Below are 26,828 nucleotides of genomic sequence, written 5' to 3'. Positions count from 1 at the left end.
CGGCTCACCCACTGCTCGGCAGTCTCCGCTGCCTAGGGACACCATCTGCCACACTCACTTTGCCTTGGAAGCCATGCCGGCTGGACGCGGACTGCATGCGTTCCATTAGCCGGAAATGCGTTCCACTGGGGCGGAAGTGACGTCGGGACGCACCCGATAAGCAGTGCAGCTGGGAATAGCTGGAAACATTGAACTCAAAATCGGTTCCATCTCATCTAGTGCTCATAACAGCTCAGTACAACTCAGTACAGGTGTCTAGAACACTAAACTAAGATCACATAACAAACGAACTACATTAGAATTGTTTAAACAACGCCACTAGATTAATCTAGGAAACTAGTATACAGTTGGTTATATTCAGATGTCTAGGCCTGGGAGATCGTCCATACAGACAACAATCACATAGTGGGACAGTTATAGACATGAATGGTGTATACATATATTCTGTCATCAAAAACTCTGCATTCCAAACATGTTAAGTTACTTGTGAATCAGTTCAATGCCGATATACAGTAGATCTGTGCAAAAGAATATAGACATATAGCTCATTATATAAATCACCTTATTGCCTCATGTTGTATAGAACTGGGGAATATTCTCCCCTAGAAAATAGTGATATTAATATTAAACGGCATCACTCGCAGAGAATTCATCAATGGGAACATATGTACACACACAAAAACACTAAAATGTCTTACAAAAAAACATTAAATGGATTAGACTCATTAAGTCCTCTGGGTGAGACCGTGTCCAGCCGGTGTATCCAATAGCTTTCGCGTCTCTTCAACAACAGGGACCGATCCCCACCCGTAGGACATGGTGGAATCCAATCAATTAATTTACATTTTAGACTGGCAACTTGGTGTTTTGCTGTTATAAAGTGCCTTGCCACTGGTTTATCCGTTTTACCTGTGGCTAGTGCAGTGTGAATCGAGGATCGATGGTTAGCCATCCGATCTCGGAATGGCCGTGTGGTAAGGCCAACATATACAAGCCCACAAGGACACTTAAGGATATAAATGACATGGTCTAACCGACAGTGTAAATGATATCTTAACTTAATTGCCTTGCCCGAATGGGGATGATAAAACACAGGACCAGTCAACATTGATCTGCATGTGGTACAGCTGCCACAAGAGTAGCTGCCTGGTCTTGACTGCATAACTTGAAAAGGAGTCAATTCCTTCTTTGGAAACATGGTGGGGCGCATCAATAGTTGTCTAAGATTCGCGCCTCTGCGATAAGCTACCATGGGTGTCTTCATTTTAGAGAAAGGAAGATTGGCATCAGAGGCTACTATCGGCCAATGTTTCCTTAATGATTTCCGTATAGTAGTAGTGTTGTCAAACTGAGTCGGAAAAATCATCCGATCTGCATTTTTATTAGATTTACTTTGTTGACCTAAAAAGATCTTAGTTGCTCTATTTAGGCATTTGGTTAAAGTGCTAGGTGAGTATCCCCGACTCAAAAATCGGGAGGTCACCTCTGAACATTGTATGGTTCTACGGTCTGGTTCAGAGTTGATACGCATAATGCGTAAATATTGGGAAATTGGAAGGCTTTCTTTTAAAGCGGGAGGGTGAAAACTCTCTGCCTGTAACAGCAGATTACGGTCGGTAGGTTTACGAAAAACAGTCGAGATGAAACCTGCATCTGTTCTAATGATGGTGACATCGAGAAAATTAATTTCAGTTGCTGAAGTGGTATGTGTCAGGCGGATCGGGCTATCCAATGAGTTTAATTCATTGGCCATACAATTGAACTCAGATTCAGTACCTCGCCAAAGTAGAAATATGTCGTCTATGAATCTGCGGTAAAATATTATCTTATGCCCATATATAGGTAATATATAGGTATTCTCATAGTTAGCCATGTAAAGATTGGCATATGCAGGGGCTAAATTAGACCCCATTGCGGTGCCTGAGATTTGCATAAAATACTTGTCTTTGTATAGAAAATGATTTTGGGTCAATATTAGTTCAATGAGTTCCAGTATGTAGTCAATTGGTAATTCAAGATTATCGGCGTTCAACAGATATTTCTTAATAGTATCTAGCCCTTCTTGATGCGGAATTACCGTGTATAATGAGCTTACATCAAGAGATGCCAAGATGACATTGTCATCATCCACCTGTATTTTATGTAACTGGGTCAAAAAATCACCCGTGTCCTTAAGATAACTTCCAGTTCTTAATACTAGTGGTTGTAAAATACTATCCACTAGAATGGCCAGTGGTTGCAATACAGAACCCTCCGCTGCTATAATTGGCCTTCCTGGCGGACTGACCAGGGTTTTATGTATTTTTGGAAGTGTGTATAGTATGGGACACTTAGGGTGATCAACCTGCAAAAAGTTTTTTAGTTCCTCGTTTATCCATCCCTGTTCATAGCCAAATTTGATGGTGGAATCAACTCTGTTCTTTATTTTAGCCATGGGGTTACAATCTAAAGGTCTATAGGTCCCAGAATCCGCTAGTTGGCGTTGGATTTCTTGATCATAGTCGGCCCAATCCTGGACAACGACCGCTCCCCCTTTATCCGCAGGACGGATAACTATAGAGGTGTTCTCCCTGAGTGCTTTAAGAGCACAACGTTCAGGGGGGGTCAGATTATCGTACATCTTAGGTGTTTTATCAGTCTCGATATCAGATTGGACTAATCTCAAAAACGTTTTAATACTAGCATTAGTAGATGGAGGATCGAAATGGGATTTACCACGAAATTTACTGGGTACTCCAACTGTAGTTTTATCAGAGAAATGTTCGCGGAGCCTCATCGACCTGCCGAATTTGTATTGATCAACTGCTTTGTTAAATGGTTGAACTGTGCATGTTGGGACAAAGGTTAACCCTCTGGATAGGAGTTTAATTTCGGCTTCATTTAATTGTTTACAGGATAAGTTGAACACCGTGTTTACTTGCGTTTCTGGCGGCCTCTTCGCTTGACCGCCACCCCTCCTCGTGTGCGGTCGGTGCCGCTTCTGAGGTATTTGCCGGACCCGGTGGTGTTCTCCGGTCCGGGCTCTAAAAAATTAACAGTGTCTGAGGGCCCTTCCGTGTATTCAGCGTCAGAGGTAGAGACAGAGGACCCAAATTCTTTGGGAAATGTCTGAGTTCTGCGCCTGCGGGGATAACGTCTATAAGACTCATCTGAATTGCCTAGAAGCCAACGGTATACAGTGTGATTGGAATAATCGTTGGTCACTGTTAATAATTTTTTCCGTTTAAACGAAATTAGTTCTTTTTTATAATTTTCAACTTGCGTTTGTAATCGGTCTGTCCAGTTTTGAGATTTATCATCACGAAGTGTGGGGAGTGCTGTAATGTTCGTAGTCTCAATGTCTATCTTGATCTTTTTAAGTTCCAAACCCACCTCCTCTATGACTAGTGCCATGAGGTCTAATGAGCATTTATTGAGAACCCCACACCATCTACTGCAGAAAGTGGGGTTATTTCTCCCTAGTGTGGGAATATTGGCTATACGAAATCCTCTAGGCAACTGCTTACGTCTGTGATATTCCGAGAGGAACTGACCGTGTAGGGTCAGGTCGACCTCCCTTTGTCGCTGTTTCAGTACTTTATAGAATACATCAATAGGAGTATCTGAGGGCAAGGCATCAAAGTCCAGCTTATCGAATAGGAGTTTTTCAACTTCCCCTTCGGTAAACGAGACGGTGCCGCTTTCTGCCTGGGAAAGTAATCCATCATCCAATAAGTATACTCCCGTTTGTGACATCCTCTAAATAATCAAAGGTATTCTACCACAATGCTACTGAAACCTCAGGGCAGGCAGATGTTAGCCACAAAATGCAAAAAAATAATTAAAGACAAAAAAAGTATATATCAGCAAAAAAATAAAAAATAAACATAAAAATGAAAAACCAGAAAAACAAAAAAAGTATAAAAATATATAAATAAATAAACAATGACATAAACAAAAGTCCCGTCTGTGTTTATAGTCTGTAGGACCAAAGAGTCACTGTATCTGCAAACAATGCCTCACTGTTTCGGATGGGTGTCAGGAAATCTGGTCCACTCTCAGTGAACCCGACTCAATATCCACGTTGATCCTGCACTCTCATCTCATCGGTTCCAACGTTGCGGGTGCTCCTAATGAACCTGGTCAGGTTCACTCAAACAGCAAAATTTCCACTAATGGAAGGTGCACTCTCGCTGCAATGAATGAAGTCCGTTCATAAAAAAGACTTTTATTGGGAAGATCAAAAGCCTTATATGTCGACGTTTCGGTCCACGTTATGGACCTTTCTCAAGACTAATTGCTCTTTAGGTTTAACCACGTTCATCTTAAATATGTGTCTATAAAACAAACAAAATACAGACATGTTCACATCTACAGAGAACTGAGCCTCCCAGGCCAAATCACATCTGATCAAAAAATGTATAGAAAAGGTGTGGAACCACCTTATTCCCAATTAGAATAGATATCACCGTGCTGCTTTAAATCATTGCACCACCGTCACCTGTGGCATCATCACACAAAGTACTATAAATCAAATGATGTGGACAGCTCACCTAAGATCAGATAAGAGTAATCCAATTAAATTGCTAAAATACAGGTGGCATTCCGGACACAGCCATAAGTGTCAAAGATATGCATCTAAAATACGAATATATATAACAGATACTATCAATATCCAAGTGGAAATCTCATCTATATGCATAATTACAACATCACAGCCGTTGTTGCAGCACACCTCATCGTGTATGACCCTGTCGCTGCAACATGGTAGCATGATCCGTGAGATCAGGTACGGCTGTGATGTTGTAATTATGCATATAGATGAGATTTCCACTTGGATATTGATAGTATCTGTTATATATATTCGTATTTTAGATGCATATCTTTGACACTTATGGCTGTGTCCGGAATGCCACCTGTATTTTAGCAATTTAATTGGATTACTCTTATCTGATCTTAGGTGAGCTGTCCACATCATTTGATTTATAGTACTTTGTGTGATGATGCCACAGGTGACGGTGGTGCAATGATTTAAAGCAGCACGGTGATATCTATTCTAATTGGGAATAAGGTGGTTCCACACCTTTTCTATACATTTTTTGATCAGATGTGATTTGGCCTGGGAGGCTCAGTTCTCTGTAGATGTGAACATGTCTGTATTTTGTTTGTTTTATAGACACATATTTAAGATGAACGTGGTTAAACCTAAAGAGCAATTAGTCTTGAGAAAGGTCCATAACGTGGACCGAAACGTCGACATATAAGGCTTTTGATCTTCCCAATAAAAGTCTTTTTTATGAACGGACTTCATTCATTGCAGCGAGAGTGCACCTTCCATTAGTGGAAATTTTGCTGTTTGAGTGAACCTGACCAGGTTCATTAGGAGCACCCGCAACGTTGGAACCGATGAGATGAGAGTGCAGGATCAACGTGGATATTGAGTCGGGTTCACTGAGAGTGGACCAGATTTCCTGACACCCATCCGAAACAGTGAGGCATTGTTTGCAGATACAGTGACTCTTTGGTCCTACAGACTATAAACACAGACGGGACTTTTGTTTATGTCATTGTTTATTTATTTATATATTTTTATACTTTTTTTGTTTTTCTGGTTTTTCATTTTTATGTTTATTTTTTATTTTTTTGCTGATATATACTTTTTTTGTCTTTAATTATTTTTTTGCATTTTGTGGCTAACATCTGCCTGCCCTGAGGTTTCAGTAGCATTGTGGTAGAATACCTTTGATTATTTAGAGGATGTCACAAACGGGAGTATACTTATTGGATGATGGATTACTTTCCCAGGCAGAAAGCGGCACCGTCTCGTTTACCGAAGGGGAAGTTGAAAAACTCCTATTCGATAAGCTGGACTTTGATGCCTTGCCCTCAGATACTCCTATTGATGTATTCTATAAAGTACTGAAACAGCGACAAAGGGAGGTCGACCTGACCCTACACGGTCAGTTCCTCTCGGAATATCACAGACGTAAGCAGTTGCCTAGAGGATTTCGTATAGCCAATATTCCCACACTAGGGAGAAATAACCCCACTTTCTGCAGTAGATGGTGTGGGGTTCTCAATAAATGCTCATTAGACCTCATGGCACTAGTCATAGAGGAGGTGGGTTTGGAACTTAAAAAGATCAAGATAGACATTGAGACTACGAACATTACAGCACTCCCCACACTTCGTGATGATAAATCTCAAAACTGGACAGACCGATTACAAACACAAGTTGAAAATTATAAAAAAGAACTAATTTCGTTTAAACGGAAAAAATTATTAACAGTGACCAACGATTATTCCAATCACACTGTATACCGTTGGCTTCTAGGCAATTCAGATGAGTCTTATAGACGTTATCCCCGCAGGCGCAGAACTCAGACATTTCCCAAAGAATTTGGGTCCTCTGTCTCTACCTCTGACGCTGAATACACGGAAGGGCCCTCAGACACTGTTAATTTTTTAGAGCCCGGACCGGAGAACACCACCGGGTCCGGCAAATACCTCAGAAGCGGCACCGACCGCACACGAGGAGGGGTGGCGGTCAAGCGAAGAGGCCGCCAGAAACGCAAGTAAACACGGTGTTCAACTTATCCTGTAAACAATTAAATGAAGCCGAAATTAAACTCCTATCCAGAGGGTTAACCTTTGTCCCAACATGCACAGTTCAACCATTTAACAAAGCAGTTGATCAATACAAATTCGGCAGGTCGATGAGGCTCCGCGAACATTTCTCTGATAAAACTACAGTTGGAGTACCCAGTAAATTTCGTGGTAAATCCCATTTCGATCCTCCATCTACTAATTCTAGTATTAAAACGTTTTTGAGATTAGTCCAATCTGATATCGAGACTGATAAAACACCTAAGATGTACGATAATCTGACCCCCCCTGAACGTTGTGCTCTTAAAGCACTCAGGGAGAACACCTCTATAGTTATCCGTCCTGCGGATAAAGGGGGAGCGGTCGTTGTCCAGGATTGGGCCGACTATGATCAAGAAATCCAACGCCAACTAGCGGATTCTGGGACCTATAGACCTTTAGATTGTAACCCCATGGCTAAAATAAAGAACAGAGTTGATTCCACCATCAAATTTGGCTATGAACAGGGATGGATAAACGAGGAACTAAAAAACTTTTTGCAGGTTGATCACCCTAAGTGTCCCATACTATACACACTTCCAAAAATACATAAAACCCTGGTCAGTCCGCCAGGAAGGCCAATTATAGCAGCGGAGGGTTCTGTATTGCAACCACTGGCCATTCTAGTGGATAGTATTTTACAACCACTAGTATTAAGAACTGGAAGTTATCTTAAGGACACGGGTGATTTTTTGACCCAGTTACATAAAATACAGGTGGATGATGACAATGTCATCTTGGCATCTCTTGATGTAAGCTCATTATACACGGTAATTCCGCATCAAGAAGGGCTAGATACTATTAAGAAATATCTGTTGAACGCCGATAATCTTGAATTACCAATTGACTACATACTGGAACTCATTGAACTAATATTGACCCAAAATCATTTTCTATACAAAGACAAGTATTTTATGCAAATCTCAGGCACCGCAATGGGGTCTAATTTAGCCCCTGCATATGCCAATCTTTACATGGCTAACTATGAGAATACCTATATATTACCTATATATGGGCATAAGATAATATTTTACCGCAGATTCATAGACGACATATTTCTACTTTGGCGAGGTACTGAATCTGAGTTCAATTGTATGGCCAATGAATTAAACTCATTGGATAGCCCGATCCGCCTGACACATACCACTTCAGCAACTGAAATTAATTTTCTCGATGTCACCATCATTAGAACAGATGCAGGTTTCATCTCGACTGTTTTTCGTAAACCTACCGACCGTAATCTGCTGTTACAGGCAGAGAGTTTTCACCCTCCCGCTTTAAAAGAAAGCCTTCCAATTTCCCAATATTTACGCATTATGCGTATCAACTCTGAACCAGACCGTAGAACCATACAATGTTCAGAGGTGACCTCCCGATTTTTGAGTCGGGGATACTCACCTAGCACTTTAACCAAATGCCTAAATAGAGCAACTAAGATCTTTTTAGGTCAACAAAGTAAATCTAATAAAAATGCAGATCGGATGATTTTTCCGACTCAGTTTGACAACACTACTACTATACGGAAATCATTAAGGAAACATTGGCCGATAGTAGCCTCTGATGCCAATCTTCCTTTCTCTAAAATGAAGACACCCATGGTAGCTTATCGCAGAGGCGCGAATCTTAGACAACTATTGATGCGCCCCACCATGTTTCCAAAGAAGGAATTGACTCCTTTTCAAGTTATGCAGTCAAGACCAGGCAGCTACTCTTGTGGCAGCTGTACCACATGCAGATCAATGTTGACTGGTCCTGTGTTTTATCATCCCCATTCGGGCAAGGCAATTAAGTTAAGATATCATTTACACTGTCGGTTAGACCATGTCATTTATATCCTTAAGTGTCCTTGTGGGCTTGTATATGTTGGCCTTACCACACGGCCATTCCGAGATCGGATGGCTAACCATCGATCCTCGATTCACACTGCACTAGCCACAGGTAAAACGGATAAACCAGTGGCAAGGCACTTTATAACAGCAAAACACCAAGTTGCCAGTCTAAAATGTAAATTAATTGATTGGATTCCACCATGTCCTACGGGTGGGGATCGGTCCCTGTTGTTGAAGAGACGCGAAAGCTATTGGATACACCGGCTGGACACGGTCTCACCCAGAGGACTTAATGAGTCTAATCCATTTAATGTTTTTTTGTAAGACATTTTAGTGTTTTTGTGTGTGTACATATGTTCCCATTGATGAATTCTCTGCGAGTGATGCCGTTTAATATTAATATCACTATTTTCTAGGGGAGAATATTCCCCAGTTCTATACAACATGAGGCAATAAGGTGATTTATATAATGAGCTATATGTCTATATTCTTTTGCACAGATCTACTGTATATCGGCATTGAACTGATTCACAAGTAACTTAACATGTTTGGAATGCAGAGTTTTTGATGACAGAATATATGTATACACCATTCATGTCTATAACTGTCCCACTATGTGATTGTTGTCTGTATGGACGATCTCCCAGGCCTAGACATCTGAATATAACCAACTGTATACTAGTTTCCTAGATTAATCTAGTGGCGTTGTTTAAACAATTCTAATGTAGTTCGTTTGTTATGTGATCTTAGTTTAGTGTTCTAGACACCTGTACTGAGTTGTACTGAGCTGTTATGAGCACTAGATGAGATGGAACCGATTTTGAGTTCAATGTTTCCAGCTATTCCCAGCTGCACTGCTTATCGGGTGCGTCCCGACGTCACTTCCGCCCCAGTGGAACGCATTTCCGGCTAATGGAACGCATGCAGTCCGCGTCCAGCCGGCATGGCTTCCAAGGCAAAGTGAGTGTGGCAGATGGTGTCCCTAGGCAGCGGAGACTGCCGAGCAGTGGGTGAGCCGAGTTTGAGCGGCATTTGAGAGCCCGCTGACACACAGAGGCAGTCTTTTTGCAGGGGTAGGAAGTACATAGAGGTTGCACATGACACTTCCGGTCCGCAACACTTAAATAGCAGTCCCAGTGCGTTCATATGCTATGCAGCACAGGGACGCTTGGATCCACCCTCCACACATGTGAGTTTTTCACTTTGCACATTTCCATCAGATATTGAGACCAGATTGAATTGATATACAGATGTATTTTTTGGTGTTTATTTATGCAGCACACCTCATCGTGTATGACCCTGTCGCTGCAACATGGTAGCATGATCCGTGAGATCAGGTATGGCTGTGATGTTGTAATTATGCATATAGATGAGATTTCCACTTGGATATTGATAGTATCTGTTATATATATTCGTATTTTAGATGCATATCTTTGACACTTATGGCTGTGTCCGGAATGCCACCTGTATTTTAGCAATTTAATTGGATTACTCTTATCTGATCTTAGGTGAGCTGTCCACATCATTTGATTTATAGTACTTTGTGTGATGATGCCACAGGTGACGGTGGTGCAATGATTTAAAGCAGCACGGTGATATCTATTCTAATTGGGAATAAGGTGGTTCCACACCTTTTCTATACATTTTTTGATCAGATGTGATTTGGCCTGGGAGGCTCAGTTCTCTGTAGATGTGAACATGTCTGTATTTTGTTTGTTTTATAGACACATATTTAAGATGAACGTGGTTAAACCTAAAGAGCAATTAGTCTTGAGAAAGGTCCATAACGTGGACCGAAACGTCGACATATAAGGCTTTTGATCTTCCCAATAAAAGTCTTTTTTATGAACGGACTTCATTCATTGCAGCGAGAGTGCACCTTCCATTAGTGGAAATTTTGCTATATATATATATATATATATATATATATATAATATAGTAGCTCAGTGTCTATCACTACTCCACAGCTGGTGCTGTAGAACCGGTGTTGTATATAGGGGGAAGAGTCTCAGCAGCTTGTGTGTGTTCTATTCTTTGCTGAGGTGAGATGGGGGCAAGTGCAGATACTGCAAGTAGTTCATGTGAATGATTCAGCTTTGTCCAGTACAGAAAGAGAAAGTGCAGCTGACAGATCATATCTGCCTACTGATTAGATATGAGAAGTACAGTATGTATTTGTAGACGAGATGCGTGTGTCTTGAAATGTATGTATGTAGAGTATACTTGCTGACTTTAAGGGGCTGATTCAATAGGTTTTTTTGGAGGGCGCCTAATAACGCCGCCCACTGTTTACACATCATTCGCGCCCGTTCCGTCCCGATGGTCGCAGTTCAAATGTTTTTTTTAGGTGCCACATTTGAGTGCTCAAACACACTATCCCCGCCCAAAAGGTGTGTCCAGCACTTGCTGTTCAGGCGCCCATATGGCGGCTGCGGCTCTTACTGTGCCACCCCCCGTCCCGCTCTTCCACCTGGTTGCTGTGTCTCTCATTGTACACCCCCCCGCTTTTCCACCCAGCGGCTGCAGCTCTCCCTGTGTCCCCCCACTCTCACAACCGGCAGCAGTGCGGCTCACACTGTGGACCCCTGCATAAAGCAGCTAAGCCCAAACAAAGATCCGGGTGCTATCACGAAAAGTGCCATTTGGGCGCCCAAACAAGTCCCTTTTCACATATTTCAGCTTGCCACCCCCCGGGGAGTGCGAGCTGAAATGCAGATGCCGGCAGCCAGTGTGCCGGGACGGAGCTACAATTGAATATCTCCGTTGGATGCCATCTGATGGCTACCTGCGAGATGAAAAATTGAATCTCGCCCATTGTGTCGGCATCTGTCAGTGTGTCAGCATCTGTCAGTGTCTGGTGGCTGTGTCGTACTAGTAGGACTGGGCTATGAGGGGAGGTCACAGATGTTAAACAAATCCCCAAAGGGGGTGGGGGGGAGATTTACCAAACCTTCTAAATAGGACAAGTAGTGATGTTGCCTTCTAATAAGAAAAGATGGAGGTAAATGAGTAATTTTTCATGCATTTTAGCTCGCCACCCTGGTAAGTAGGTAGTTAGTTGTTTGTTAAATAGGTACTGTTTAGGTAGGTAATAGTTTGTTAAGTAATACTCTGGTAGGTAGGTAATTGTTCAGTAGGTAGGTAATAGTTTGTTAAGTAAAACTTTGATAGGTAGGTAATTGTTTAGTAGGTAGGTAATAGTTTGTTAAGTAATACTTTGGTAGGTAGATAATTGTTTAGTAGGTAGGTAATAGTTTGTTTAGTTGGCAAATTGTTAGGTAGATACTGTAGGTAGTTTTTTTGGTTAAGTAGATAGATAGATAGTTTGTTTGTTAGGTATGTATATATTTTATTTGGTAGATAATTTTTATGCTAGGCAGTTAAATTTTTTGGATAGTTAACAATCTCATCGCCAGAAGAAGCCCAGAGAGGAGATGCAGATGGCAGCTGCTGGGGGCGGGGACAGACTATTTGCATTATTAGGCCTCACTGTAAAATGCTGGTAAGAAGGGCAAAATTACATAGAATTTGTCGGCAGATAAGAACCACTTGGCCCATCTAGTCTGCCCTAAACACATGCACATACATACAAGAGTGCTTATAGCCTGCGATGTGCATATGCGTTTGTCGATGGCCACGCATTTCAGACTCCAAGTCTGATTCCCGGCCATCTATGCATCACGAGACAGTCGTTTGTAAGGGGAGCTGTTCTGGCAAGTAGGTAATACTGCTAACTGGCGATATAAATGATTTTCTGATTTTCAGAGTGTAAAATATTTGGTAAATCTATAGAGCTGTAAATTTGAGACATCTTAATGTAAGTACGTATTAATCCATGGTTCTTGGCGTTACCCGAGGAGCACACGTAGCAGATATGGTAAAAAGTGACAGGACAATTTTAGTACTTTATTAAATTCTACACACTGGTGGTGCAATCCAAATTTTGATCCGATTTGGGCGTTATCGTTCATGCAATGAAAGCCACGCATCGGTAATGACGTAATTGTGTCAACCCCCTTTTTATCCCCTTAGGGGAGGTTTATTGAAATTCTAATTACGTCGTTTTTCTATTTCTAACCTGAAAATTACCTATGTTACATTTCAGCTTCCTAACATATCGGGAAGTAAGAGAATTAGTGATCAGTCAGTCAGTGAGTGAGGGCTTTCGCATTTATATACTATATATAGATGTTATATAAGATAAAATATAAATAAAATAACCCAGTATGTAAACAAATAGGAAACTCTATTATCAAATGAAGATTTGCGTTGCTTCTCTATCAGTTAGAGGCCCAAGGCACAGTAGGTACCTACTTTGAAGGTTCCTGAAATGAGGTTGACAAGACTGACAAGGTGATAACCTTTTCTGTATTTTCTCTGAAGTAACACAAATAACTCCAGTTGCCATTGATCCTACCTTGGCACATTTCAAAAGCAATGCATTCCATTAATTCCCTTAATTGCAGAAGAATAGTACACTCGGTTGAAAGAACTGTGATTAATGCCAATGAGTCTTTGGAGGAGCATTAAAAACAAAATTGAGCTTTTATCCGGCTTAACTTTTCAGGCATGCTCCAAATCTATTGCTATGCAGGTTAAAGTGACATTGCCTCTCTATTAAAGAAGTTTTGTCAAAGGAAGCAACAGCCTGAATGTTATATGTGACAAAAATAACAAACTGGCTTTACTGTAAACTAATAAGCTGAAAGTCAAACGTAAAATTAATCTGTAGCAAGTTGTAATAGAAGCACAGTCGTGTAAATAAAACTTCCATATTATTGTCGCTTTTACTCACTATTCTCTACGGTCTGCTTTGGACAACATAAATGGTATAAAATACACTTAAAATAAGAGCATTAAAATGATGATATTGAATAATAGCCTAATATGCAATACCGTAATATGAAAAAGGAGATTTATGGTAAGAACTTACCCTTGTTAAATCTCTTTCTGCAAGGTACACTGGATTCCACAGGGAATAACATCGGGGTGTAGAGTAGGATCTTGATCCGGAGGCACCAACAGCTAAAGCTTTGACATTCTTCCCAGGATGCATAGCACCGCCCCCTCTATAATCCCGCCTCCGTGCACAGGAGCTCAGTTTGTTAACCAGTCCAATGCAGTAGCAGGTAAGAGAGACGACAACAGTTAGTAGTCACAGACATCCCATTCTCACGACAGGAGAAGGTATCAGCGGCTAATGCCTTACCTACCCAAAGAAGCCAAGTGCGTCAGGGTGGGTGCCCTGTGGAATCCAGTGTACCTTGCAGAAAGATATTTAACAAGGGTAAGTTCTTACCATAAATCTCCTTTTCTGCAGCGGGGTACACTGTATTCCACAGGGAATAACATTGGGGATGTCCTAAAGCAGTTCCTCATGGGAGGTGACGCACTGCAGCGGGCACAAGAACCCGGCGTCCAAAGGAAGCATCCTGGGAGGCAGAAGTATCGAAGACATACAACCTTATGAACGTGTTCACTGAGGACCACGTAGCCGCCTTGCACAAATGTTCCAGGGTCGCACCAAGGCGGGCCGCCCAAGATGGTTCAATAGACCGAGCAGAATGGGCTTTGATAGTAGCAGGAGCTGGAGACCAGCCTGTACGTAAGCTTGTGCAATCACCATTCGAATCCATCTGGCCAGGGTCTGCTTATTTGCAGGCCAGCCACGTTTGTGAAAACCAAACAGTACAAAGAGAGAATCAGACTTCCGAATGGAGGCAGTTCTCGTCACATAGATACGGAGAGCCCGTACCACATCCAAAGAACGCTCTTTGGAGGACAAATCGGGATAGTTAAGGGCCGGAACCACAATCTCTTGGTTAAGGTGGAACGAAGACACCACCTTAGGAAGATAACCAGGGCGCGTTCGAAGAACTGCCCGGTCATGGTGAAAACTCAGAAAGGGAGACCTACAGGATAAGGCAAGTCTGAACCCGTCTAGCCGAAGCAATAGCTAGCAAAAGCAAGACCTTAAGTGTAAGTCACTTGAGGTCCACCGTCTCAAGAGGTTCAAACGGAGCCTCTTGTAGGGCATTCAGCACAACGGACAAATCCCAAGGAGCCACAGGAGGCACGTAGGGAGGTTGAAACCGAAGAACACCCTGAGTGAACGTGTGAACATCAGGAAGAGTCGCAATTTTTCTCTGAAACCACACCAATAAGGCAGAAACATGTACCTTAAGGGAGGCCAGACAAAGGCCTGAGTCAAGGCCTCGTTGCAGAAAGGCCAAAAGATTGGCAGTACTGAACTTGAACGCATTGCAATTCCTATCGGCACACCAGGTGAAATAGGAATTCTCGACCCTATGATAAATCCGAGCAGAAGCCGGTTTACGGGCCTTCAACATCATTTGAATAACCGCCTCAGAAAAACCTCTGGCCCTCAGGATGGAAGCTTCAAGAGCCATGCTGTCAAAGCCAGTCGGGCCAAGTCCTGCAGGGACCCTGAACAAGGAAGTCTGGGCGCTGTGGAAGTAGAAGAGGACGCTCTAACGAGAGACCCTGGAGGTCTAAGAACCAATGCCGTCTGGGCCACACAGGAGCGATCAGAAGTAGGATTTCTCCTTCTTGCTTGAAGTTCCTTATTACCCTGGGCAGGAGTGACACCGGAGGGAACACGTACAGCAGCCGAAAGTTCCATGGAATTGCCAGTGCATCCACGAATGCTGCTTGAGGATCCCTTGTCCTTGCTCCGAAGACCGGATCCTTGTTGTTGTGTCGAGACGCCATCAGGTCTACATCTGGTAGGCCCCACTTGTCCACTAGGAGTTGAAATAATTCTGGATGAAGGCTCCACTCTCCGGCGCGTACGTCCTGACGACTGAGGAAATCCGTTTCCCAGTTGAGGACACCCGGTTTGAACACTGCCGATATGGCTGGCAGATGGCGTTTCGCCCATTGAAGAATCTTTGACACTTCCATCATTGCCATGCGGCTTCGAGTGCCGCCTTGATGATTTATGTACGCCACCGTGGTGGCATTGTCTGACTGTATCTGAACAGGCCTGTTCCGTACCAGAGGCAGGGCGAGTGTCAGTGCATTGAACACCGCCCGCAGTTCCAGAATATTTATTAAGAGGCAAGACTCCTTTCAGGTCCAATGACCCTGGAGGGAGTGCTGCTCCAAAACCGCTCCCCAACCCCTCAGACTGGCGTCCGTCATCAGAAGGACCCAGTTGGAGATCCAGAAGGGACGGCCCCTGCTCAGCTGCTGGTCCTGGAGCCACCAGGTCAGTGGCAGATGGACCTCCGGAGACAAAGAGATCATTTGAGACCTGATCCGGTGAGGCAGGCTATCCCACTTGGCAAGAACCAGTTTCTGTAGAGGGCGGGAATGAAATTGAGCATACTCTACCATGTCGAAAGCCGATACCATGAGGCCCAGTACTTGCATCGCCGAGTGTATCGACACTCGTGGATGAGACAGGAAGCATCGTATTCTGTCCTGAAGGTTCAGGACTTTCTCCTGGGACAAAAACAACCGCTGGTTGTGAGTGTCCAACACTGCTCCCAGGTGCAACATGCTCTGAGCAGGGACAAGAGATGATTTCTTCCAGCTGATGAGCCACCCGTGGGCTTGCTGAAACTGGACCATCAGTTCCAGATGACGGAGGAGAACTTCTGGCGAGTTTGCCAGGATCAACAAGTCATCCAGATACGGCAGGATCCTGATACCCTGACGGCGTAGTACAGCCGTCATCACCACCATGACTTTGGTGAAGATTCGCGGAGCTGTCGTTAGTCCAAAGTGCAAGGCCCAGAATTGATAATGGAGGTTGCCAATAGCAAACCGCAGGTATTGCTGGTGCGACATGGCAATAGGATATGCAGGTAAGCATCCAGTATATGCAGGGATACCATATAATCCCCTGGCTCCAAAGCCAGAACAATAGAGCGGAGAGTCTCCATATGGAATTTGGATACCCGCACCAGTTTGTTCAAAGACTTGAGGTTGAGAATGGGCCGCGAGGACCCATTCGGCTTCTGGACTAGGAACAGCGTGGAATAGTACCACCTGCCCCTCTGAGACAGGGGCACCGGTACTACCACTCCTGTGTCCAGGAGGGATCGTACCACCACTTGCAGAGCGTTTGCCTTTGTCAGATCTGAAGGGATGTCTGTTGAGCAAAACCGACGAGGGGCACGTTTCTTGCAGGAGATGGCGTACCCTTGAGTGACGACTTCCCGTACCCAGGCATCCAAAGTGGTCTTTAACCATGCCTGAGCAAACCCTAGAAGTCGGCCTCCCACTCTGGGGTCCTCCAGACAGAGGCCCGCCCCGTCATGCGGACGGCTTCTCAGATTTGAAGCGGGCTGACAGGCGACCTAGGCTCATTTAGGCTTCGGCTTACCGGGCTTGGAAGTGCGAGGCTGTTTCGAGTACGCCTGACCCTTCGCTGTACCTGGAGGCCTGTAGGAACGAAAGGAAGTACTTTTAGCCTTTGACGTTGAAGGAGCAGTACTAGGTAGACATGCAGTCTTAGCAGAGGCCATGTCAGCAACAATTTTGTTAACATCTTCCCCAAACAAAATGTTTCCCTTAAACGGGAGAACCTCCAGAGTTTTCTTAGAGTTCATGTCCACAGACCAGGACCGTAGCCAGAGAATCCGACGAGCCAGAATGGACGTAGTAGCTGCTTTGGCCGTCAGGACACCAGCATCGGAGGCTGCCTCCTGAATGTATTGAGAAGCCGTAACAATATAGGAGAGGCATTGTTTCGCATTGTCAGGAAAGTTGGACGGTAGTTCCTCCTCCACCCCCTGAACCCAGGCCGTAATGGCCTCGGCAACCCATGAGGCCGCCAATAATGGCTCTATGCACTGCTCCTGCCAGAGTATAAATCGACTTCAAGCAGCCCTCAACACGTTTATCCGTCGGTTCCTTCAGAGAAGTGACGGTAGTGACTGGCAGAGCAGAGGATACCACCATCCATGCGACATGTGAGGCCACTGGAGGCGGTGTTTCCCAATTTTTAGTCAGCTCTGCAGAGAGAGGATAGCGAGCAAGCATCTTCTTATGAGGTGTAAACTTTTTCCCTGGATTTTCCCAGGATTCCTGACGTATGTCCACTAGGTGGTCAGAATGAGGTAAAACCAGTTTGGTCACCTTCTGACGCTTGAACCTATCAGGTTTCTTAGAAGTATCCTGAGGATTGGTATTGTCAGTGATCTGAAGAATCAGCCTGATGGCCTCCAGGAGATCAGGCACATCCACTTGAGAAACCGATTCCCCATCAGAAACATCTGTATCAGTGTCTGCGGGATCAGTATATGCGCCGTCTTTGTCAGAAGATGTATCCGGCGCAGGAGTGGATTGAGAGGAAACAAGGGCCCGATTAGAGGGCCCCTTGGCCTTAGGCGGGTGAGGGTCAGTTTTCTGTTTTGCCATATGATGAAATTGCTGTAACTGAGAGGACAGAGCATCTGCCCACGGTGGGTTAACGGCAGAGGCACCGGTGGTCCCATAGGGGGCGTGCTATTAGCAACCAGCTTACTCAGCAAGGCACAGAAAGTAGCCCAAGGTGGGTCCTGATGGGCCCCCGTTGCTACAATTTGACTGGGGGGCAAGGAACCCCCAGCACTGGACCCCTCGGCTGCAATATTATCCTCTAATGGGTCCGTGACGTCATGTTTTGTGATGTAGGCCATGCACCATTTTAGTTGCCCTTCTTTGTACAGTCTCTAATGTATTAATATCCTTTTGAAGATATGGCCTCCAGAATTGAACACAGTATTCTAGATGAGGCCGTACCAATGACCTATACAATGGCATTATTACTTCTTTCTTTCTGCTGCTGATTCCTCTCCCAATGCAGCCAAGCATCTGACTAGCCTTCCTCATTGCTTTGTTACATTGCTTACCTGTCTTTAAGTCACCTGAAATAGTGACTCCTAGATCCCTTTTCTCCTCAGTAGTTTCCAGTATAGCGCCATTTATACTATATTTAGCCTTTGGATTTTTGAGACCCAAGTGCATGAATTTGCATTTTTTGGCATTAAACTGTAATTGCCACACTCTTGACCATTCCTCTAGTCTACCTAGATCCTCAGTCATTTGTTTTACCCAACCTGGTGTGTCTACCCTGTTGCATACCTTTGTGTCATCTGCAAAAAGGCATAATTTCCCTTTAATGACATTTGCAATGTCACCAAAAAAGATATTAAAAAGCACTTGTCCAAGTACAGGTCCCTGGGGTACTCCACTGGTAACATTTCCCTCCTGTGAATGCACTCCATTTACCACAACTCTCTATTTTCTATCCTGCAACCAAGATATCCTAGTATCCATTCCAAAGCTTCCAAGTTTATTTAACAGTCTGCGATGTGGAACAGTGTCAAAAGCCTTACTAAAGTCTATATAAGCTATATACACGGCTCCACCTTTATCCATCACTTTAGTCACACAGTCAAAAGAATCAATTAGATTTGTTTGACATGGTCTCCCCCCAGTGAATCCATGCTGTTTGGGATCCTGTAAATTGCTGGATTTGAGATAATCTACAACTCTTTCTTTTAAGAGTGTGTCCATCAATCTCCCTACTACTGATATAAGACTCACTGGTCTGTAGTTGTTGAACTCTTCCTTGTTTCCACTTTTGTGCACTGGGACTACGTTCGCTCTTTTCCAGTCCTCTAGAATTACTACTGTAGCTAATGACTGGTTGAATAATTCTGTCAATGGTGCTACCAGCACCTCTTTAAGTTCTTTTAGTATCCTTGGATGTATCCCATCTGGCCCCATAGATTTGTCCACTTTCAGCTTTGAGAGTTCTGTTAGGACCTTCTCCTCTGTAAATGTACTTGTTTAATTTACCTGAATATCCCTGCAACTTAACTGTGGCCCCTTCCCCTCTCTTTCAGTAGTGAATACTGAGCAAAAATAATTATTAAGATGATCTGCTATTACATTGTATCCCTCAACAAGACTCCCAGTCTCTGTCTTTAGTTTTGTAATTCCGCCTTTTGTTTTTCTCCTTTCGCTTATATACCTAAAAAAGTTTTGCCTCCTTTACCCACTGACTGGGCCATTTTCTCCTCAGCTTGTGCCTTTGCACATCTGATTACCTTCTTAGTCTCCTTCCGTCTAACAAGATATATCTATTTGTCTTCATTATTTTGTGTCTGCTTATATTTCCTAAAAGCCATCTTTTTTTTCTTTCACAATATTTGCTACTTCTTTCGCAAATCACACTGGCTTCCTTTTCCTTGTGTTTTTCCTAACACTTTTGATACAAAGGTCTGTTGCCTTTAATATTTCACTTTTTAATGTTTCCCACCTCTCCTGCACTGCTTCCAAGTTCCTCCACTCTGTCAAAGAAATGCTTACACATTTTCCCATCCCTACAAAATCAGCCTTCCTAAAATCCAACACCTTTGTTTTTGTATGGGATGAGTCAGTCTCTGTCTTTATGCTGAACCATACTGCTTGATGATCACTGGATCCCAGGGTTTCACCCACTTTTACGTCCGATATTCTGTCTCCATTTGTAAGTATTAAGTCTAATATTGCATCTTTGCGAGTGGGCTCCCTCACCAATTGGTGGAGGGATTTTCCCTGAAGGGAATTTAAAATGTCTTTACTTCTAGTGGAACTAGCAACAGACACCTCCCAGATTACATCAGGAAGATTAAAGTCTCCCATGATTATTACCTCTCCTTTTAAATAATGCCATTTTAGTTATGTCCAGCAATAGGTTCTTGTCCAGTTCTTCCTGTCCTGGTGGCCTGTATATCACGCCAATATGAATAATCGACTTCTCCCTTGTTTCTATGGGAAATCCAAAGGGCCTCAGTTTTTTCTTCAATACTTTGTATTAAGGTAGTATTTATGCTTTTTTTTTTTACACATACATTGCTACCCCTCCTCCGATTTTTCCCATTCTGTCCTTCCTAAATAAAGTATATCCCAGTATAGCTATGTCCCAGTCATGATTTTCATTGCACCATAACTGTAATTGCCACAATGTCTAGATCATCCCTTGTTAATATTGCAGTTAGTTCTGGGATTTTATTTCCTAAGCTCCTAGCATTTGCACACATAGCTTTTAGAGTTTTCTTTGTGCTTTTCCTGTTCCGAGCTATGTTCTTCTCCCTGCCTATGTTTATTTGGTTTTGATCCGAATTATCATCTGTTGCTGTGGATATGCTTCCTATTCTCTTTGCCTGCAGAAACAATACCTCTGTGTTGGGGGAGCAGATTGCTTTATTCCTATTTGGTTCACTGCCCCCCTCTGTTAGTTTAAATAGTTGTTGATGAAACATCCAAACTGTTCAGTTAGTATTCTCGTTCCCCTTGAAGATGGGTGCAAGCCGTCACTTTTGTATAAGCTCCTATCTTGCCAGATGGTGTGACTATGGCCTATAAATCCAAATCTCTCCTCATTGCACCATGCCCTTAGCGAAACATTGAAGTTTCTGATGCGATGAGTTCTGTCTTCCCCTCTGTGTACTGGCAATACTTTTGAAATAGTTACAGTGGTTGCCACCTGCTTCAGAGCAGTCCCTAACTTCCTAAATTCATCTTTTATGGCCATGAGTTCAGCATTAGCCAGGTCATTTGTCCCTAGGTGGACAATGACATCCACCTCCCCATCTTTTCTTGCTGCCTTCACAATTCTTAGCACGCACTCTTTATCCCTTGGAGCTGTGGCTCCAGGTAAGCACCTTACTTGTTTCTCTACTTCATTTGCATTTCCCAGATGTATTCCTCTAATAATGATATCTCCCAAGAGAAGTGCAGTCCTTTCTGGAGATGCAATGTTCCAGTTCCTTCTGCTGTTCCTATAGTTAGTAGATGTCCCCATATCCTCCTGTTCTGTAGTGCCTCTATTTGTTGTATCTTCCAGCCCTGCAAGAGCAGCATATGAGTTTTGCAGTGTCACAGCTTGCCTACTTTTGAAAAAGCATGTGAAAGTAACACCTATCAGCGCGGACGTGTACTGCTACATCTGGGAGATGTATCATGAAAATGACTTACATCCAAATGTAAATGAGCCCCAAAGTTAGTAAGATTTACTTGTTGAAGAAAAGACACTGATATTTTTCAGGATATGTTCATGTTGAGGTTCCATATACTGCAAAAAGCCACGAGAAACCTTATTTAAAATGCATGTAGCCATAGGAATCATTATGTGTTATATGCAATGCAGGGAAATGGAGCTGATGATCCCATTTGAATGTATACGTCTCTGGTTTCTCTCCCCCACCACCAAGAATGTAACAACTATATAATGGGGATAAGGTGCAATCAGGGAGATTGCTGGTCTATTCAGGGAGTCAGGGAGATTGCTGCTATTTCAGGGAGTCTCCTGCAGCATGAGGAAGGGTAGGCAACTATGGCTTATGCCTATATAATTGAATCAGATGTTGAGTGTGGAAATATACTGTCTGACCAGAGTGTAGCCAGGTCCATTTGTGGAGGTTATATGGATAGTCATGTCAGCAATGTCCAAATCCATAATTCATGTAAAGTGACACGTTTACAGTTATACAAGTGACACCGTTAAAATGCTTTACGCTACACTGTAACTGGCTCGGCGCTTCCATACTGCTGCCAAACTCCTACTTGCAGACTGCATACCGTTAGCACTAGCCATGAAGGAAAACAAGGTCAAGCACTGAGACAGTCAGTGAAAAGTGTTTTGTCAGTCAGCAAAGTTTTAAATTACTTGTAGAGTAAAAAAGTAGAAATTAAAAATTAGTTAAAAAACATATTTATACTTCAGTATCAAAGTAAGGTACCTGGCAGTAGTTTGGAGTTAGATACCTTCCATTGGTTTTAGCAATGTCACCCATTATATGCATTGCCTTGTCTTTCTTTTTACGGATCAGTAGCCATCGTGGGGACTCAGGAATGAACCTGTAAATATATATATAGATTACACTCTTACTTTTATTATAAATATGGCAATTCTCATCTGGGGTTTATAAATATGCTCGCTACAAAATTGGCCATATTAATATGTTCTACTGTTCTGTTCTAGTTCTATCCTATCAGAGTGTTTATGTTTCATTGCAGAGCATTGTACTATGGACATAAAAGTGATATGAGGAATTAATAGAGAATGTCCATGTAAAAATCTACTAAAACAGGTAAGAAATTATTTCTGCAACTTTACGTACTGTATTCTAAAATATCTATTAAATACAAAATATTTATTTAGTTATCAATATCAGTTTGCAAAAGGAATAGAAGTATTTCTGTTTATTGTAACGTCCAATCATCACTCCAGATTGCTATCAGCTCATTTACAACCTATAAAATATATATTATTTTTTTTCATAAACTTTAGGTACCATGGGTACGTCCCTTTATTACCAAGATTTCCCCTATATCCAGTAATGAAAATGTCAATGCTGCCACACACCTTAAGGATCCTAAGCTCCACTCAGAAAAAAAAGTTGACCATTCGTTAAAATTTTTGAAAATGAAGCAAGTTATTGCAATGGAGAAACTATCAATGTGGTGCTGTGAAAGCTCCATGTGGACCGCTGTGAGTTCTGATGGTCCTCTAATCAATATATTTTCTTAGGGCCTGATTCAGAGATGTACGTAAATACAATGGTTTATGTACATCTCCTATGGTGAGGCCTGTTCTGCGCATCTGCAGAACAGTTCTGTGTCCTCACACACAATGCTGTTACAGCCATGGCTTGCTACTCACAGCGTCCTGACATTGCTGGGCAACAGCATCTAATCACCGCTGCTCTGCTCAGAGCAGCAAGTGACAGAGGGCATATCTGAACTACCCCTCCCCCACCATGGGACACTGTGACCTGCGGGTGGGACATAGGGACAGACCGTCAAAAACAGGACTGTCCCGCCAAAATCTGGGCAGTTGGGAGGTACGTGTTAGTAAGGGACTCAGTTTACAAATAACATTTGTGGGTGTTAACTTTTCAGGGGGAATCCGCAAATATTAAGTATCGCCCAAATGTAACATGGAGGGACCGCAGCAAATTTCTCCAATACAAGCAACAGTCCTCTGACAGCCGAAGCAGCCCCCAGGTTTCTGTGAGGGCTGCTAGGTAGTCAAGTTTACCAAGCTACACCCCAGCAGCTAGTTATCTATGGTGTTAGTAACTGTAGCCTATGAACTACACTACGCAGAAATGACTGGGGGAGGGCTCTGCAGGAACCCTCCCCGGCAATGACTACCTGCTAATGTGTGGCCAGCAGAAAGTGCATGCACAGTGGTGCTGTGGGATGCAGATGGAGAAGTGAAGTGATTGTTAATCTCGCAGGGAGAGGCTCCTGTCAGAGCCCCTGTCTGCGCATATGTTTTTTTAATACATATGAGTTAAACCTAATTTCTTATTGCTGCAAATAGCAGCAATAAGAAAGTAGAATTATCAGGTAAATAATATGCCCCTAGATGTTTCAAAATTGCAGCTGTAGATTATACAGTGAATGGAAACAAAAACCACAACAACATTACACTGCTACATAACAATGTAGAATGGATGATCCTAACTAAGCAGGAACTGTATCATCTTATCATCAGATATCAATCTTAATGAAATTATAGGGCATTATATCACATATCACTATTAATGCTTACCAGTAATACAAAAGGAATACGAAGTTTGGCAGTGAAATAGCCAGCTGGATGCCCTGCCACGTAGAAATCAAATAAGCAATGCCAGGAATGATCATGACTCCCAAAGTGAAAAACATCTGAACCACAATACCGACGATACGTCTCTGCTTAGATCCCACCAGCTCTGTTACTGTGGAGAGGAATAAAGACAACATAAACACCATATAAACTGTTACAACATGGATCTCTTATACAATGAAATACCCGCCCCACCTAGCAAACAGGACTACTAATATCCATTCTAGAAGCTGCACACTTTGAAAATATTTGTGAAATGCTGTTTTGTGTATGTGTGTATATATATATATATATATATATATAGGTACAGAGGTATACTGGCGGCACTCAGCAGGCTTGAAACAGAAGGTTAAACGAATTTCATTTTATTAGCCACAAGGGACTCGCCCTGAGGACGGAGAGTAGTCTCCGAAACATGTCGGCTTGTGGCTAATATAATGAAATTTATTTAACCTTCTGTTTCAAGCCTGCAGAGTGCCGCCAGTATACCTCTGTACCTGCATGGTGGAGTCAGCAAGCTCCACGAGGAGGGCACCGCAGCAATTACAACATTAAGGAGTTGAGTGCCGGACACACTACCTTTCCTTTATATATATATATATATATGGGTGGTATTCATGTGACCGGCGGTCAGCTGACCGACAGTCACATGACCTCCTCCACCATCCCGATGGCTCACTATCCCGATGGTCGGCATGCCGACCAACAGGGACTATTTCCAGTCGTGGGTGTCCACGACACCCATAGAGTGGGAATAGAACCCGTGGCGACCGCAGGGGCTTGCTGCACTCGCCCCTCCCCGCCGGGATCCCGGCGTCGGTATGCTGCCGGGATCCCGGCGTCGGTAAGCTGACCGGCAGTCTCCTGACCGCCGGTCAGCCGTACTACACCCATATATATATATATATATATATATATATATATAGATTTGTTTAGAACCGTCACTCCTTTGCTGCCAAAAGTGGATGTTCGGTGCCTTCAGTGGAAATAATAGATAATGCACATGGAGACTGCGGCACTCAATTTTCTGAAGTTGAAGAGTTTTTACTGAAGCATAATTTCAAAAGTTACAAGATGCCTTTACAAGGCCGACGTTTCGGTGCTGCAAGCACCGTCTTCAAGGCAGGCATGGATGGTGTACCTGTAATACCATCCATGCCTGCCTTGAAGACGGTGCTTGCAGCACCGAAACGTCGGCCTTGTAAAGGCATCTTGTAACTTTTGAAATTATGCTTCAGTAAAAACTCTTCAACTTCAGAAAATTGAGTGCCGCAGTCTCCATGTGCATTATATATATATATATATATATATATATATATATATATACACACCGTCACACACACACACAAATATATATATCGCACATGAACTCATACATAATATAAAAAAACATTGTATAAATGGCATAATTGATCCTGGTCTACATGTTACACAGCAATTAAGATAGAATAGATTCTAACCATATGGAAGACGGATTGTAGAAGTACAGTATGTCACGCTTCGGAGTCTTTCCTTCAGTTATAGTGCTCAGTGGGAGCCATTTGCTGACTGCCTGTGCTGCGGCGGAGGTCCGTCAGGGCCGCTGGGGTTCGTGGCGACAGTGGAGAGGAGAGTGGTGCAGTCGGAGCAGGCAGTGTGCCTGGGTGAACTGGAGCAGGCAGTGTGCCTGGGTGAAATGTCCTTCCTTGGCGTGTCTGCAGTACTGGAGGCCGCCATGTTGGAGACCAGTCCTCAGCTTGCCTATAGTTTCTGGTCTCTGGTTTCTTCCAGCCAATCACTGGCTAAGCTCCATGGTAAAAGGGGACTGTCCAAGTTCAAACCTTGCCAGTACTTTAAGTTTCTGTCCTGTGACAGGTGCATCAGCTCTGAGCTCCCTGCAAGTTCTCTGTATATCTGCCAGCACTCCAGATATCATTTACTATGGAACTAATTCTCCCGGCTATCTCCTGTCGCATGGTCTCCAGCGGTAACCGCACCTCCGCAGGCAAGGCTCGCCAATGGAATGATATTTCTAGGAGACTTATCCGTAGAAGAAAACCCTGTAGTCCGTGCAGATCCTCAGTGTTCTTCAGTCTTGTCAGTAATCATCCATTCCTGCAAATCCTCTGTATTCTTCAGTCTCACCAGTAATCATCCATTCCTGCAAATCATTAGTGCTCTTCAGTCTCACCAGTAATCATCCATTCCTGCAAATCATCAGTGCTCTTCAGTCTCACCAGTAATCATCCATTCCTGCAAATCATCAGTGCTCTTCAGTCTTTCCAGTAATCATCCATTCCTGCAAATCCTCAGTGTTTCAGTCTTGTCAGTAATCATCCATTCTGCAAATCCTCAGTATTCTTTAGTCTCACCTGTAATCCATTCCTGCAAATCGTCAGTGCTCTTCAGTCTCACCAGCAATCATCCATTCCTGCAAATCGTCAGTGCTCTTCAGTCTCACCAGTTATCATCCATTCCTGCAAACCATCAGTGCTCTTCAGTCTCACCAGTAATCATCCATTCCTGCAAATCATCAGTGCTCTTCAGTCTTACCAGTAATCATCCATTCTTGCAAATATTTCATGTTCTACAGTTCCGTTTATATTTATTCTCCAGTATTAATTCTTCAATGTTCTGCAGTCACGTCTCCAATCATCAGTCCTCCTCCGTAAACACCAATTATATGAAGGATCAAGTTATTTACGAACTTCTGCAGTATTACTAGTGTTGAGACATTTCTTTATTGAATACCCAAGTACCTCAGCTCGTTCAATTAT

The 26,828-nt window shown here is 43.2% G+C and overlaps 1 protein-coding gene across 1 annotated transcript in view; it reads right to left on the bottom strand.

Moving 5' to 3' along the window:
* SLC22A3 (solute carrier family 22 member 3) overlaps positions 1-26,828 on the bottom strand; it is a 429,357-nt gene that overhangs the window by 160,836 nt on the left and 241,693 nt on the right. The window contains exons 4-5 of the mRNA XM_063917520.1: positions 24,016-24,184; positions 22,196-22,313 (exon numbers count right to left, since the gene is read on the bottom strand). Coding sequence (XP_063773590.1) covers positions 22,196-22,313; positions 24,016-24,184 — 287 coding nt within the window. The remainder of the gene's footprint in view (positions 1-22,195; positions 22,314-24,015; positions 24,185-26,828) is intronic.

Source organism: Pseudophryne corroboree, chromosome 4, assembly GCF_028390025.1.
Source record: "Pseudophryne corroboree isolate aPseCor3 chromosome 4, aPseCor3.hap2, whole genome shotgun sequence".
Lineage (NCBI taxonomy): Eukaryota > Metazoa > Chordata > Amphibia > Anura > Myobatrachidae > Pseudophryne > Pseudophryne corroboree.
The sequence above is the reverse complement of the archived record's forward strand: the minus strand, read 5'-3'. Positions and strand labels throughout refer to the sequence as shown.